This window comes from Mustela erminea, chromosome 5, assembly GCF_009829155.1.
Source record: "Mustela erminea isolate mMusErm1 chromosome 5, mMusErm1.Pri, whole genome shotgun sequence".
Lineage (NCBI taxonomy): Eukaryota > Metazoa > Chordata > Mammalia > Carnivora > Mustelidae > Mustela > Mustela erminea.
The window spans coordinates 22,379,772-22,396,427 of record NC_045618.1 but is presented as its reverse complement, the minus strand read 5'-3'; the positions used below and the strand labels follow the sequence as shown (position 1 = coordinate 22,396,427).

Here is a 16,656-nt window from a genome sequence, read left to right as displayed (position 1 = left end):
GCCCAGGTGTCACCTCAGAAGTGATGCCCTTAGTCCTTATATTCATTCAAAATATTCGCCTCAGACCACACAGGAAGCATCTCGATGCCAAACACACTCAGACGGAGATGAAAAGCAAGCAGGAAAGGAGTACGAAACTGTGGTCCGAAAGCTGAAAACCCAGCCTCAAGAACGCTTTTATGCTTCCCTTTAGGAAACAATTCTCATATCTAGCAAACTGTCCCCCTTCCCCTCAAAAAAAGAAAGAAAAGAAAGGGGGGAAAATCCACAGATGGCCCAAAGCTCACGAAAGCAATCACTCCTGCAAACAAGTAGACTGCATGCTGAAAGCAGAGAAGCCCAGGAAAGTTACAAAAATAGCAAATGTAAGTCCCGAGTGGGATTCCCAGCCACCTGACAGTGGAGCCCTGTGCCCTCCCCTTGAGGAGTCGCTCCGAACTTGGGGTGAAACAGGCCCCCGGCAAACACAGTCTCTGCTGCTCCCGGGCCGCAGAGCTGGGCGGCCGGTCACCAAACTCTTCCATCCCAGCACCGGGGCCTCCCCGAGGGGTGGGCAACCTCCTCCAAAGACTGCACAGACTCAGGAAGTCCTTCCACTTCCACAGGGGTGGAGTCGCCTGGCAGGGCTGGCACCGCACCTGTCACCACTAGACCGACCCTGCGAAGGGGAGGAGCTGCCAGCCGGGTGCCCATCTCTGCTGGAGCCCACCGGAGCTGCTCTGGTGACCAACGACGGGGTCACCTCAAGGTCCCAGGCCAGCTGTTTCTGAGCCTTAAAAACCGTCAGGCCTGGTGCAGCTGGCTGGGGCCTGGGAGGGCTCCGTCACCTGGTAACAGATGAGGCACACCTGAGATCCCGGCTGCTACTCCCCAGGCTGAGCGCAGCTCCCCCAGCAGCAGGTCTCCATAGCAACAAGATGCTCCCAGAACCTCCCAGCTACACTGGCTTTCCATGGCCAGGCTCCGGCTTCATCCTCCCACTGCCAAAATGGGCATTTTCTGGCCTGGGGCCCTCCACAGGGGGCCGGAGGGTGGAGGTACGAGCTGGCACCAGCTTCAAAAAAGGAGTTCTAAATTGTCTGTTGTTGTTGTTGTTTTTTGTCCAAAAGAGAAGGCAGCAAAAATGGTCACTCAGGGGCAGTGGATGAAGTTCTGTTCCAGCAGGTTAAACACAGACACACCCACACCCCACCCAGACATGTGCAAAAGCCACCGGCACACAACACCTTCACAGGGCACAGGCCACGCCACTCGCACACCTCCCACCAGGCCCCTGGAGCAGGGCACACTTGCCTCCCGCTCCGGGTCAGCACGCCCCGACCTGCTTTCCACAGAAGAACACCAGCCCGAGGCTCAGTCTGTCCTCGCTCCAAAGCCCCTCCACCCCAGTCCTCGACAACACACCATTTTGTCTCTCTGTTCAAATGACAAAGTGTATCAGGCAAAAAGGACTTTCTCCCATAAAAACAGAGAGGCTCCAGGAGAGCTGCCTGGAACACGGCAACTTCAGCACAGTGGGGAGGAGAGCGCGGCACTGGGCTGGGGCTCTGGGCTGGGGCTCCAGGTCCAAAGCCCAGGTTGTTAGGCAGGGCTTACAGAGTGCACAGAGACACTGGGTTTTTGACAAAACTCCCAAATGGATTAGGACTTTGGACTTCCAACACTTTTCACACAGTTTAATACCTTTAATTTGTGTCTTTTCACCAACTTTATAAAAAAAAAAAAATACATTCTTCACAAAAAAAAAAAAATCAAATTCTGCACATAGCCTCGAAAAGGGTCTCTTAGAAAAAGGGAGAAAGGGTGACAAGAAGTCTTCTCAGTGCCCACCCAGGTAAGGAGGCTGCCCAGCACTTGACAGAAAAATCTGGAGAAGCTGAAAGGCACAGGGCAAGAACTGGTAACACCAGAGACTCACCACAAAATAAATGCAACCAACAGAGACATTTCTTTCAGTTTGGGGGCTGGGGGAACTGTCCCCCCATGGTGACTGCAACGGCCCCTGCTCTCGACACAGGTATACACAGGGCGCTGGCTGTGAAGAAGACAGAGCGGCCTCAGGGCAGCCATGCCTAAGTCAGCAAGAATTCAGCCTGTCTGTGTAGATAGAAGGGCACCAAGAGGCCCTTCAATGAAGAGGGGACCCTGGATCCCTGGCTGGGTGTCAACTATAAGGTTGCTTAAAGGATACTTCACCCCCCCAGGTGCTGCCTGGCCCAGAAGCCCTTTCGCAGGTCCTCCCTGGGACAGCCAGCTGGAGGCATGACCTGGCTCAGCCACCCCAAGCTTCCTACATGGCAGTTACTGTTTAACAGCAAGCACCAGGGCATCACCTGGTCCTGAGGTGTAAAACTAGTTCACAGGATGGCCTCCCACGAGAATTCCGTCCCAGGTGGAAAGAGCACTGCTGGGGCTCAGAAAGACTTCAGGGTCTGTCAGATGGCTTCCAGAAGCTCCAGTTATAGGCATCCGAACACCCCGAGTTAAGAGGCATCTCCCCCAAATTTTCCATGGAACTTACTCAACCTCAAAGCCAATACAATCCTGGTGTGGTGTTTACGTAAGTGCTCCTGGTGCCTGGACCCCTGCCAGTGCTCCCCGCCTGTGGCCCAGCCAGCTGTCTGCAGTGGGGGCCCTCGGTGCCACCCCCGCCCTGCCTCGCCACAGTTTAAAAGAAAAAGTCAATGAATCACTGGAAGGAACATTCCTCCTATAAACGGAATATAAAGGTTTATTAAGAAATTATAGGAACCGGGTCAGGCATTTTGGTATCTTAGTCACTCCAGCTAATTAAAGAAAAAAAATCAAAACAGAGCAGCATCCCAGAAACTTGAGACAATGAGAACTCTCACCACAAGCACTTTGAGCCCCAGCTCTGCCAGTTGCCGAGGTGACCCAGTGTTTACCTCCCAGTTTGTAGGAGGAGGCTGTCTGCCCAGGAACAGCCCACCGGGCTAACACACTGGGAAGGGCCAGAGCTACAGCACCAAGGAGAGGCGTCTTCAACAGCTCTCAAGCCCCCAGGGCCCTACTCCCCAGCACACCTCCAGTCTTAGTCCTGTGGGCTGGAAACCCCTGAAGACAGATTAAAAATGTGCTTATATCCTAGGGTGCAAGGAAGGTGAGGAGAAGGGGGAGGAGGAGAAGGGGGAGGGAAAGGAGAAGAGGTGGAAGGGGAAAGAAGGGAGAGATGGAGGAGGGGGAAGGAGGAAGGGAAGGGAAGGGAGGGAGGGAAGGTGTCAGGAAAGAGGGAGGAGGAGGAGGAGAAAGGGTAAGAGAAGCGGAGAAGGGAGAGGAAGACTAGCGAAGGGAGGGGGGCTGGACTAAGGGGAAGGGGGCAGGAGGAAGGGAAGGGAAGGGAGAGCAGGAGGGGGACAGGAGAAGGGAGAGGAAGACTAGGGAAGGGAAGGAGGAGGAGGAAGGGGGAGGAAGACAGCATAAGAAATGAGGGCACATGGGGCTGCACACTTAGCTGGGTAGCTAAAGAGCTTTCATTCCCCTGGCCTCAGCCAGGCCCCTATACCAGGCTACCTGCCCCAGTGGAAAAGGTCAAGGGCAGAATGGCTTGAGAAGGAGGACTTCATCAGGGACCAGGAATGCACGCGCTTCAGCTGGGCTCCAGGAAACCCACTCTACCCTGAAGGCCAGACCTGCCCAGCATGCACTGCTCCTTCCTTCTGTGCTCTTATAAGGCACCAGCCTGGATGTAAAACAGCCCTACTGGGGGTCATGGAGAAAAAGCCATCCCCGAGGCAGCCTGTGCCACCCGGCCAGATGCCCTGTGACTGGCTTACTTCCAAACGAACAATCCCCTGAGCTTTAGCAGGCGGCTGACAGTGCACACGCATGCACACACACACACACACATGAATATGTCTTCCGGGGCCATATGTGATGCTGAATGTGGGACAGGAGGGCCTGGGTATGGGAAGGAGTTTAAATGCTCAGCTCATATTCAAGGAGATGAGTGAGATCAGGGAAAGGGAAAGGAAAGTAGAAGTTTTAGAAGACCAAAGTTAGTACACTTTAGAATGAGGCAAGTGAGCAAAATGCTAACATGAAATACCCACCAATCATTAGGGAAAGACAGCTTCAAATCAGAACCTCAAAGAAGCTGAGGCTGAATTTTCTGCAAGACCCAGAGGCCTGACAGTAACTCAGGACAACCACCTTCGTGCTCACCACGGATGCCCATGATGGCAGATGCCTGTCGCGGGACCACGGACCCTCCACAAAGAGGGCATGGCACAAAAATGCCGAGACTACATTTCATCACAATAAAAGCCAGTGTCTTGCAAAGCCCCTCAGACCCTCCTGAGAGCCCCTGATGCATAAAGCCAAGCAGCAAAGTAATTTTAGAAAGCAGGAAGTGCCACGCAAGCAGCCACAAAGGGGTATCCTGGAAAAGATGAGGAAGCCTTGGGAACCGCCCTCAGCACACAGGGCAGCAAGGAGCCGGAGTCCCTGTGGACCCTCACACGCTGCTGGGAGGGGCTGCGTCTCCCACCACAGGGTCCAGAGATCCAGATGGAAATCCAGGGTGTGAGCCTGTCAGAGGAGGCAGGCAAGATCTCTGGGAGGAATCAGAGGGGACCTATGCATGGCGTCTCCAGGGCCTGAGTCCCCACTGACCCTACCAAGGCCATTCGGCACGCCTGCTAGGAGACCACTGGGGCTGGGGCCCAGGGCAGGGGACACCAGTGACCAGAGGACACACCAGACACGGCTGGTCGGAGGAATGAGGACAACAGGCAGCAAGTCAGGGAAGCCGACTGCGGAGTGCTTAACTAAGACAATGGAGAGACTGCTAAGGAGCTAGACTGCCCAACACTTGCTACAATGGCAACTATGCAATTCGCTCATATTTACTATTTCTCTTTCAATGAAAATATGTTGAAGTTTGTTACTGGGAAGATGTCTGAGGTGCACCCATGGTGCCAACACCCAGTGTCCAGACCCTTCCCCTGATTCCAGACATGGATTTGAACAACCAGCCCAACGAATGGCCCAGGCAAAGCATCACTGGGTGCCAAGAACACACCTAGGTTCCTGGGCCCCCGCTCCTCTCCCCACAAAGGGCAGAGCTCTAAGCCTCTTCTGTTTCCTCTCTTTCCCAACACCTCCTTGCAAAAACCTCTACTCTTCATCTGCCATTAACTAACTTCTACCCCTAGCCTCAAATCAAGTTCCCTTTACCCTCTCTGTGTGAACATGTTTACCATTAAAGAGAGTTAAAGACAAGTGTAAAAGCTCAGAGGAGTTCACGGGGGTGGAAATTCCTCTCTATATGATAGAACCTATTCTACTCCAGGAGAATGAGCTCAGGTCTACCTAATTCAAGAGTGTCAGGAGGCCCCAACCTGGGTCCTTGACCATGGGCCAAGCTGCCTGGCCATCACCTTGCTTATGTCCCTCCATGTCTCTGTGGCAGTCCTGGGTGGGGAGCAATAAGCCTCCTGAGCTCCTATGAGCCCACTTCATCTTCTCTCCATTCCCAAGCTTCCTTCCAGTTGGCTGGTGTTTGCAGGACACAGGCATGTGCCAGAACTCCACCTTCAGAAGCTCCTGGGACAGGAGCCCAATGCGGGAGCCAAGCCACGTGCTCTCTGGTAAGTGATTTTTATTTGGGCCCCCAATCCTTGCAAAGCTCTTCCATGATGTACCCTGGGCTCTAACTCCAAGGAGACCAGCTTGTGCCCTGTGCTCAGGGACCATGGGTCACCCACCCATGCAGGGAAGGCCATGCCCCAGGCGCAGCAGCACAGGGACATTTAATCTGAGGCATCAAGCCTCAGTGCTCTTCCAAGCAGGTCACCTTGGGACAGACTGGCCAATCACCACGGAGTATGGCCAAGTTCCTGGTTAGCAAGTGTGTTTGTGTGATGAACTTCAAAAAAGGAGAATAATAACAGATCCCCCCCGCAAAAAAAAAACCCAACCAACCAAACAACACAAAAAAAAAATACAATCCGTACCCTCTGTTCTGTCTGTCCAGAATGATGTTAGTTAAAACTATGGACTGAGCAAGGCTACTTGCTCCCACCATGCACACAACAAGCAACAGCAAACAGGGATGACACCCAGGCCGTGGGTTGGAAGGGAACAGGAGCTGGGGGTACGGCACATCAGTGCTGGGGCACTGAAAGTGGCAGGAGGGTCAGTAAGGCAGACAATCCGTCTCTATACCACCACCTCCTTTCAGCTGAGGGAACTCCAATGCCTCCAAGAAGCCTTGGTTGACCCACAGATGCTGGAAGATAGGGTTCAGAGTGACCCTAAGGTCAAAGTGAATAAACAAACCAGAATCACAGGATCACACGTCCCATATAAACATGTTCTAGGTTTGAACACAACAATAAACAGGATAGCGTGTGTGTGTGTGTGTGTGTGTGTGTGTGTGTGTGTAGCCAAATGGCAGAGCTTTTCTTACATCAAGTGCCTAGTGTCAAATCACTGCCAACAAAGTAAAAAGTTAGCATTTGAATCTCCATTACACTGACCTAGAGCAGGGGCCAAGGCCTTCCGAGCTCAGGGTCCCACCCTGGGCCCTGGCAGCCAAACGCCCAACACCCTCCCATCCCAGTCCTGCCATGGCAGCTCCTTCAAAACTGCCAAACTGGAGAGAACACTCCAAAGTCTAAGTCCATTTTTATGGGAAGCTGACTTCTCAAGAAATAATCCCACTTGGGGCTATGAAAGGGAAGTAAGACAGACTAAGGTGTGTGGACTTAGATCAGTATTTGTTTTTTCTGGAAAGCAAGCAGAGACCCACCAGGACCTTGAGGGTATCACTGGCTACAGGCCCCACCCAGGCCTGGAGGATGGGTCACCTGTGGCCACAAAGCCAGGGTGCTGGTGGGCTAAATGAAAAACAAACAAACAAAACAAAACAAAACAAAGGCTATAAATACCATCTGGAAACATTTTCTTTCTTTTTTTTAAGATTTTATTTATTTATTTATTTATTTGACAGACAGATCACAAGTAGGCAGAGAGAGGGGGAAGCAGGCTCCCTGCCGATTCCAGGACCCTGGGATCCTGACCTGAGCCAAAGGCAGAGGCTTTAACCCACTGAGCCACCCAGGTGCCCCTGGAAACATTTTCATTCGAAGTAAAATTAGGGCGTGTTGTTTGTCTGGGAAGGGAGAGCACCTAGAACTTGGTTGAGCTATCCTTTGACTTTAAAAGGGCTCCCAACAGTGGGACCCAGAAACCCCAGTGCTTGTCCAGTCAAGGAAGTTGGAAGAAGCAGCACAAACCTCCCAGATGCACCAGATTGAAGGAGGTTGAATGAAGGTGACCAGGCACCCAGATATACACACAAGCCCAGCAGCACCCTAATCCTCCCAAAACCCAGTATCAAAGTGTCACCCTAAGAGTTACCTATTATCAAGAGAAGAATGTCCCTTTATAAAGAAGAAAGCCAGCAGACACTGCCTTAACCACAGATGTGATCCAGCAACCAGGTGACCTGACATCACCTGCTCCCACAGTGGTACATGCCCAACACTACCCTGTCTCCTTTTCGACCAAAGTCTGTTTAAGCTGCATGTAATCAGGGGAAGCAACCAGACAAACCCAGACTGTAGGATATTCTACAAGACGACTGGCCTGCAGCCCTAAAATGCCAAAGCAACAAAAGGCTTGCAAGATAGGGGACTCCTTCAGACAGCAGGAAACTGAAGAGGCCGACCAAACGCCATGTGTGATTAACTGGATCCCGCATCCTATAAGGGACATTTTGGGAATCATTAGGGAAACTGAATATGGACTGTATGTTACATAACACATACTATTTAAAGACAGAGAAGAGACAGGGAAGGGACAAGATACAGTACTTAGAGGAAAAAAGAGGAGGAAGGGGAAAAAAATGATAAAGAAAAGGTGACAAAATATTTAACCAATGAGTCTGCGAGAATGTCTGAGTGTTCACTGTATTTCAGAGTAAGAATTTGGGGGCTGGGGGGAGCAGCATGCTGGCGACACACAGGCTTCTAATCCCCTGAGGCACTGCCCACCTGTTATGCCCCAGAACGCAGGTCCAGACAAGAGTCGCAGTTGGGCATGGCGGTGGGTACCTAAACTCAGCAGTGCCCACAGTGCACAAACCTCAGCTCCCCCCTCATTTGCTGTGCGACCTTGGGCAGATCTCTTAACCCATCAGAGCCCTGGCATCTGTACTGAAGACTAGTCACAACAGCAGTGCCTTTTTCAAAGGGTCCTTGGGAAGGTGAAACTGCTTACTGGAGACGAATGCAGACGGAACCATGCCTGCCCCAAGCAGGCAGTCCACAAGCATTAGATACAACTCTGAGAGATGAGTGCAACCTTCTAGAAGTTTTCATTTCAAAAAGTAGCTTAACTGCTTCCCTAAAGCACAGACCAGACACACATTAACGGTGTCCTGATACCTCAAGATCACTGTTATTAAATAACAGTTATGACAGAATACAGGCCTTGGGGACTGCTGGGGAGCGTGACACCCCTGCACTGACAGCCCCACCTGTGTTTCAGCTCTGTTTGGTTTTGATGGGCCTCTCAAGTTATATACTTAAGGACGCAAGCAGATACAGATGAACACATACTAATACCTCGTTGGTTTCTTTCCTTCCTCACTTGTAGCTGCTATCAACACATCTCCCTCTTCCCCTTTCGATTTGCTACGTCTAGGAACCCAACGACCAACTGGATTCAGAGCGAGGTCAGAGCAAACGGGCCCTCACTGTGTCTGGGCTGCTGCGAGCTGGGTTCGGTAAGCCGGCTTCAGAGCACCTCCTCTGAAGGGGCAGGGCCCCACCTCTGTTGTGTTCCAGATCTGACGCCCCACACGCAGGACCTCTGCTCACTCAAGTGTGGTGCTAGTGGCTGGTTCACACGGGAGGGGCTCCAGCCCTCTTTTAGCCAGAGAATGGAGAGTTTCAAATAGCATCACCCCAGCCCCGTGCCCAGTGCCAACAAGCCAGGAGGCACAGGGGTGGGGGGTGGGGTGCACACACCTGACCCGGCTGGGGCCACAGGGTAAGCCAAGTAAAGATGGTGGGAGGGCATGAGGCGTGAGAGTAATGGCTGTTTTGTTCGTGTTGTTCTAAAGTGTTCTCAATATGACGATCTCACACGTGCAAAAGGAGAACTGGGAGAAGTTTAAAAAAAAAAAAAGGGCAGCAACACAGCAGGAACCTCAGTACTGGGGAGACCAAGACCTCCATCTATTTCCTTTAAAAACATAATGTGCTATTTCCTTTAAAAACATAATGTGTCTTTTAAGTCAACAGAGAAACTCCACAGTGCTTTGAAATACCGTCTACACTACGGTCAGTAACACTGCCAAGGCTCGATCTTACAGAAATGCCAGCTCCCCTGCACCCACGCCCACACCAGAGTCCACTGCTACAGGCACGAAACAGCAGAACACAGGAAAGGCATTGCAGTATCCTTCCAGCAGATGAGGGGTTCACAGGTTGTGGACCGTGCAGCCACGTGGAGTACTGCGCAGGCAGGAAAAAGAACGAAGGTGCCTCGTTAAACAAGCACACAACAGAATCCTGTGGTAGAATGTATTTGCTAGGATCCTGCATGTGTACTTTTCAAATGTCTGCATGTGCATGCATAACATAAATCCGTTACAAGGGCCTGGAAAGGGATACACCAACACGTGGGGAGGGTGGTTAGCCAGAGGAGGGGAAGGCTGGCACGTTCTGTCTACACGCTTATGTGTTGTTTGAAGAATTTCACAACTAGGCCCCCTGGCAGGCTAGGACCATGCGGGAGCAGGGATGGGAACTGCCAGCCTGCCTGTATCCTGAACAAAGTGCTGGCTCTGTGCCAGCCTGGCTTTGCCCGGGGTGAAGGAGAGCTAAAGTGGCTCACACTCTACCCGGCAGGCTGCTGGTCCAAGGCGGCTGCGCTGGAAGGCACCTGCGGGGGGGGGGGGGGGGGGGGGGGGGGGGGCAGGAGAACAACGTGGCTGGAAACTAGGCTCTAGGGCCGGACTTTGTGTTGGGGAAGGGAGCCTAAATACCCTGCCCCGATAATCTCATTCATGATCAAATCCCTTGTTTGGAGGCTCAAGATAAACTTCAAACTAACCCCACCCAAATTATTACAGGAAATGGCTGAGAGAAGGCAATCTTACTCTACTTCCACCCCTACCCCAAAAGGGCCAGGTAACCAGGGATGTGTCTCTCCCGAGTTAGGCAGGAGGGAGGAGCTGCGTACAGCACAGTATCCCCCTTTTCAGCCAGGCCCCCAGAGTTGCTAAAATGGACCCAGCCTAGGCAGCTCACAATCGGATGTTTTAGCTCCTCGTGCTGTAGGGAAAACAGGGCACAGAGGCATTCTGAAAACAATTCTTTGTGGAAACAAATAGGTAGGAATGTATTCAAGGCATCTCTGCCAAGAAAGACTGAGTGACCATTCTGCTGGGGCCTGCCAAGCCCCACCACTCCAGACAACAAGCAGGAATCTCCAGGTGAAGGGCCTGGCTGGCTCAGAGGGAAGATCTGCCCTCAGAGGGCCCCAGGCCTTCCCTTCTGCAAGTCCTGAATGTTCACATCAAAGCCCTTCAGCCTCCAAGAAAATATGTTCCTGGTCTTGCTATTCCCCAAGGCAAGACTTAGCAAATTCCCAGATCTGGACTGGGAAGTTCTGACTAGCCAAATAAGTGGCTTTAAAAAAAAAAAAAAAAGTGTGTTGAGTTGCAAAAACCTTAGCGTCTTTGTTTCATCACATGTTTGCTATAATATCAACAATTACCTTAATGTAACAGAGTAATCAGTCCCCAGGAAACTGGCATACGACTCACCAGGACAGGCAGCTCTTTTGCATTCAGTTGGACAGGCAGTGTAGGTGGGAGACCACAGCAGAGTCAGGGAAGGCTGGGTCTCCCTAGAGTCAAGGCTCAGCCCTGTACTTCCCGAAGGGTTCTCAAACTCATAGCCTCATTTTCCACACCTTCCAAGTGGTCAGGGGAGACATCACCAAGCTGCAAGGAGGTCTGGGGACCTGTCCTTGCCCACAGGGCTAGACAGAGCAAGCTGGGAACTGCCTTCTTGGCTAAAGTGGTTTTGATATTCACACACACACACACACACACACACACACCCCGCCATAAAATCACTATGGGTGGGTGGGGTGGTGGTGGTGGTTCCTAGTGGAGTAAAAGGCCTGACATGACCTGAACCACTGCCAGCAGGGACCACCCCCCCCCCAACGAAAGCTGTTGGAAGCCCACAAACCAAACCACAGCAACCTCAGAACCAATGTCTGCTGCTCAGGTCTTTCCAGGGTAGCCTGGCCTCTCAGTCACCACAGTAGCCGGTGAGCTACCCCCTTCCCCTCTATGAACACCAGCTAATTATGTTCTGCACACCTGGGCACAGGCTGGAAATGGGCTCCCTAGAGGTGCCCTCCACCAGAGGCTGAACCAGACACCCTCAAGAGGCAGGCTCTTGGTTCATAATCAGATTCACCTGAGGCACCACTTAAACTGTGTGTTCAGTGGGAGGTCAATATCTGGGACCTGGAAATCTACATTTCCAAGGCCCCCAAAGGAACCCTGTACATTCCTGACTCGAAGGTCTACATCTGCTGTGGAGGTAGGACACACTTGGAGGGCAAGGCTGGCTCCCTGCTCTTAGACTCAGCACACTGCAGCCAGAGTGCGTTCCATCCTCTCTTGCCTGTTTGGGGTTTCAAATCACCCCAGAGAGACTGGGTTCCACCCACTGGGGGAGACCCGGTTTCCCATCGCCTCTAATCCTCTCGCCAAGAGACCCGCTCAGGGACACTGGAGCCTGAATTAGGGAGTGAACCAACCCACCAGCTATCCTCCAGCTCAGGCCCCCATCCAAGCCTGCTCCGCCCACGCCAGCGAGCCCCGCCCCTCAGCCAGCCCCTCCGCAATTCTCGACCCCCGCTAGTCGGCTGGAAGGCCACAGTGAAGCAGGCTGCGAAGTATCCAATCCTTAAATTACCGGTCCACTACGGACCTTGCGCCCCAAATCGGTCCTCGAGCCAAGCTCACGCACTGACCCCGCCCCCGTAATCTGGGTGCTCCAGGATCCCAACCTAGCTTGGTCCCTCCCCTACGGCCACACCCACCCTTGCAATAACGTTCCTAAATTGAACCAACATCCATCCCTACACTAACCCCACCCCCCATCTCTGTCCACACACACTTAATTCTGACTCAGAATGAGTAGAAATGGCCCCGCCTTCACCCTCGACCCCACCACCAGCCACGTGATTTAGGGCGCTCACAGCAAGTGACCAAAACCGCGGGGGCAGCCTCCGTGGTAAAGGTTTGTCTGAAATCCGCCGGTCTTGACACCTTTAGACCTTGGGACAGCTCAGTTCCAAATTTACCAGGAGAAAGGGGTCTTTTAGCTCCAGGGTCTTGAGGAATGCCGTTTTTACGCCAGTCTTTTAACCAGTTTCTGTACTGTTTTATAAATGTGAAGTCTAAATCGTTGGTAACAAGGCAACTTTATTTATACGGGTTTTTAACCTGGTCCAAATGTGGAAGAATTAAGTGTAACAGAAGAGTTGGCGTGAGCCCAGGAAAAATACACAATTCTTTAAACCAAACTGGGAGAGAAAGGTTGCATCCCACCGTTGTGTTTAAGAAAACGAAAAACAACCAACGACGAGGTTCCGGGCCCATGGGAAGGGGAGGGCTGCCCGGGGGTCGGGGGTCAGGCGATGGTCCTCTGAGACCGACCGTCCCCCGTGCAGGTGCCGCCTGGCAGGTGAAAGCAGCGCAGAGAAGAGGGCGGCGCGTTGGAACCGGCAGTGGAGTGGGCGCGCTCCTTTCTGGAGAAAGCGCCCCCAGGCCTAAGAGCCCTCTCGGGTCGGGCGCGCCCCCGCTGGCCGGATGGGCGGGGCTCCCACAAAGAGCCTCCGGCGGAGAACCCGGACCGCCCCCCGCCTAGGCCGCTGCTGGCTCTGGTTTCGACAAATTAAACCTTAGAACGCTGGAAAAATTACAGGAAGAGGAGAGCGAAGAATGTGCCGAGTGGCTGGAGGGAGCCCTGTCCCCGCGTGAACTTCGCCCGCCGCTCGCCCGGGCCGGGCCCTGCCGGGCGGGCCCCTCCCCTCCCGAGAGCGCGCTAGGCCGGCGGGGGAGGGGCCGGCAGGGGAGGGGCCGGGGCCAGGACACCCCTCCCCCGCGGCCCCGGGGCGCCCCCGCCGCCCAGCTCCCGGAGCAGCACGCGAGGTCCCCACCCAGCTCGCCCGCACCTGCCCGCGCAGCACCCCCCCCGCCCCCCGCGGGGTCTACGCCCGCAGCCCCGATGACGACATCCGCCCCCGCGGCCCCGCCCGAGAGTGCCCAGGGAGGGGGCGTGCCCGGCGGGGGCGCGGTCGCCGGGCGGGCGCCGGCTCCCAGCTCCCGAACCCGCCTCGCTCCGCGCGCGGGGCCGACCACTGGACCGTGTGGCGGGGGAAGGGGCGAGGCCCCGACCGTTCCCCGCCCGACCGCCCCTCCCGCCCCGCCGGCAGCTCCGGGGGCGTGGCCCGGTGGCTGGCGCTGTCCCCGTCCGCGCGCTCGGGGCGCCCGGGCGGCCCTACTGACCTGTGTGAGTTCTCAGGTGCGCCTTGAGGTGCGAGGATTTCCCGTAAACTTTCTCGCAGCCCGCGTAGTGGCACTTGTGCTTTCTCTGCGGGGACTCGAGGTCGGCGCGACTTCGGCCCCGCCGGCCCCTTTGTCTGAGGCCGGGTTCGCCGCTCCCCGCGGGCCCTGGCTCCCGCTCCGGCTCCAGCCCCGCCTCGAGCTCGGCCTCGGGCTCGCTCCACGCGGGGCTGAGGGGCGCGGCCGCACCACCTTCACCGCCAGGGGAGGCCGGCTCGGGGGCGGGTGGCGGCGCTGGCGGCAGGCGGCAGGGGGTCCTCGCCTTCCGGGCCGCGGCGCCCTCTCTGCGCTCCGCCGGGGCGGGCGCCGGCGCTTGCTGGTTGAGGTCCGCCAAGATCCGCGCCACCACGAAGAGCGAGGCACTGTCCTTGCCGTCGCGGCGCTCCTCGACGCGGGGCAGCGTGGCGGCGACAGCGGTGGCCGCGCCCTCGGGTCCGGGCTCCGGACCCTCCCGCGGCCCGTGCACGACCGCGCGGCTCGACATGGACACGAGGCACTCGGCGGCGAAGTGGTCCACATAGGCGGCGGCTGCCATGCTGCGGGCTCCGGCCGGCGGGCCGGCGGCACTGCTGGTCGCTGCGAGTCGTCAGCGGCGCATCCGCACCCACGGCCTCACGAGAGCGGGCGGGGGGCGGGGGCGCGGCGCGCCCTCTCCGCGGGCTGGGCTGGGCGCGCAGCCGCCTCTGCCGTCACCCGCGCGGCTCCGCGTCCGCAAGGCGCCCGCCCGGCCGGGCACCAAAGAGTGAACGCATGGAGGGTGCGGGCCAGTGGGGTCCCCGCGCGGCGTCAGGGGCGGCCTGTCCTAAGGATGCCGAGCAGCGACGTTAGGGACTACCTCGCCAAGTCGCGGCCGCAGCCTCGCCGCGCATTGTGGCAGGCGGGACAGCCGCCGTGCGCGCCGCGGCTCGGTGTGGGCGGCCCGGCCCCGGGGGTGGGCGGGGCCGGGGCCACATCTGGACCCGACGTCAGCCCCCAGCCACATCCTGGCAGCGCAGGTTACAGGCGGCGGCGGCGGCCGCGGGGAACTGCGCGCGCGGAGGGGGCGGGGGATCCCAGAGCGCGCATCATCAGGATAGAGCGGTCGCGCGCCCGCGGCTGAGGAGGGGGCGTGGCCTAGGACAGGGGCTGACGCCGTTGGTTCGTCGGTAGGCCGTCGGACCAATCCAGGCGGCCAGAGGGGCCGACCCGGCCTGGGGGCCTGCGCTCGCCAATGGGCGTGCCCTCTTGGCCCGCGGGAGGAGGAGCGGAAATTTGAGCCGAGAGCCGGGCACGCTGACGCAGGACGTCTGAGGGCGGTGGGCCGGGGCGTGGCTGCGCGGGGACCGCTCCCCACCCCACCCCACCCGACCCCACCCCCCTAGCAGCGGGGAGCCCGCGGGGCATTTTCTTGCCAGGGTTCTGTACGGTGACAGCCTCGAACCCTGGAGTGGAAGCGAGCGCTTGGGAGGGCGCCCCTTTGTCCCTCCGTCCCCGCCTGTGAGGGGCGCCGGGGATGGGCGCGCCTCCGTGGGGGCTCGCCTCCGCTTCTCTCTTTCCTTCCAGAGCTGCATTTGCACGCGGGGAGGCGTGTCCGCTCCGGCTGGGCGTGGGGCTGCCGGCCTGGCCTGGGGGCGGAACAACGCCCCGGGCACCCCGCCGTAGCAGGGTTCCTAGGTGGCCGCGCCTCGAGGCGCCGGCCGCTCGCCCCCTCCATGCCCTCTCCCTCTGCTCAGCTCCGGACCTCGGTGCGGTCCGGCTGGGAGCGAGGTCACGGGTGGGGCGAGGCCGCTCCGGCAGGAAGGACCGGCTGATTCCCCGACCCAGCAGCCGGAGACCCCGAGGAGATCGCGCTGCGGGTGAGCCTGTGTCGGCCGGAGTCGGACTGGCCGCCGGCTGGTGGCTAACCTGCCAGCGTGGGTGACGTGCCCACCGCGTACTGTGCTTGCAGGAGTGAACTACGTGCTGGTGCAACCGGCGCCGCTGTTCAGGGAACGCGGGGCCCCTTCCTCCTCCCCGCCCCGGCCTGCTGCCAACAACTTCTCCAGGCTGCCCCTCTCCCACGGCGGTGGGGAAGGCTTCAAACGCCACCAGCTGCGAGGACCCCGCCCACCGCGCCCCACCCACCCTCTGTCTGGGCCTCCCGAAGGAAATACTCCGCGGCGCCCAGCCCGCGTACTCCTTGTCCCGGCCCTGCCGACTTGCCCCTGACTCTCACCGACGCCCCCACCCTCATCCCCTCGGCCCCACCATCCTTCTGCAGGCCTAGGCCATCTCTGGAGAGGCCAGTATATTACTTTCTACTGCTTCGGAATCAAGCGCCGCAAGACCCTTTCCGGACCCTCGCCGGCAGCCCCTGAACCGGAAGGCGGAGGCCTGGGTCAGCCCCCTGGGTGGTTTGCCTTCATGGACGGTTTGCACGTGTCCGCCGGCCGCAAGGGGACCTTGCTGGGAGACTGGGTGACGGCAGCCCAGGCACTCAAACCCTGCGGACCTGAGAAGAGGGCTGGGTAGGGCGAGGTCATCCTGTGCACAAAATTAAGAGCGGCCATTTCTCACCAAATTAATTTGAGGCCTGGGTAGGAAAAAAACCGTCTTTCCAGGTAAAGAAGAAGGAACTGAGAGAGACGGTCTCTGTTACCTGCTAGGAGGAACCGTAAACTGGCATGGATGATTGAGCACCCCGGGTGTCTGTAACCGAAACTCTAAATAAACTCCCCTCTCACTGATCAAGTTGGTGCCCTGTGGGAAGACTACTGGCCTGCTTCCCTGCGGTGGGCTCTGTAAGGGCCATCTGGGTCAGGGCACTCTAAGAGGGTCTCCTGGCAGGAAGGAATCATTCTGTCAGGCAGATTGTGTTGATGACATTTAAGAGATTTGTGTTCTGACCAAATAATGATGCAGAATGTTCTTGTAGTCCCACCACATGCCGCAGTCAGTCACTTACCAGCACCCATCCCCTTTCTATTCCCCTCCAGCTGGGGTGGAGGATTCTGCCCCAGTCTTTGAGATTCCACATCTCTTGGCTTTCTCCATGATCCCTGTTGGGATAC

General features: G+C 56.8%; 1 protein-coding gene across 2 annotated transcripts in view; it reads right to left on the bottom strand.

Annotated features, from left to right (window-relative positions):
- Positions 1-14,684, bottom strand: part of KLF13 (Kruppel like factor 13) — a 52,297-nt gene extending 37,613 nt beyond the window's left edge. Inside the window, exons 1-2 of one of the 2 annotated variants that reach the window (XM_032342260.1) lie at positions 13,571-14,684; positions 12,467-12,753 (exon numbers count right to left, since the gene is read on the bottom strand). In XM_032342260.1, the coding sequence (XP_032198151.1) occupies positions 12,485-12,753; positions 13,571-14,162 (861 nt within the window). In that variant the 5' untranslated portion in view covers positions 14,163-14,684 and the 3' untranslated portion in view covers positions 12,467-12,484. Of the gene's footprint in view, positions 1-12,466; positions 12,754-13,570 lie in introns of those variants that run through there. The other variant, XM_032342259.1, reaches the window with a different exon arrangement.
- Positions 14,685-16,656: the final 1,972 nt, after the last annotated feature.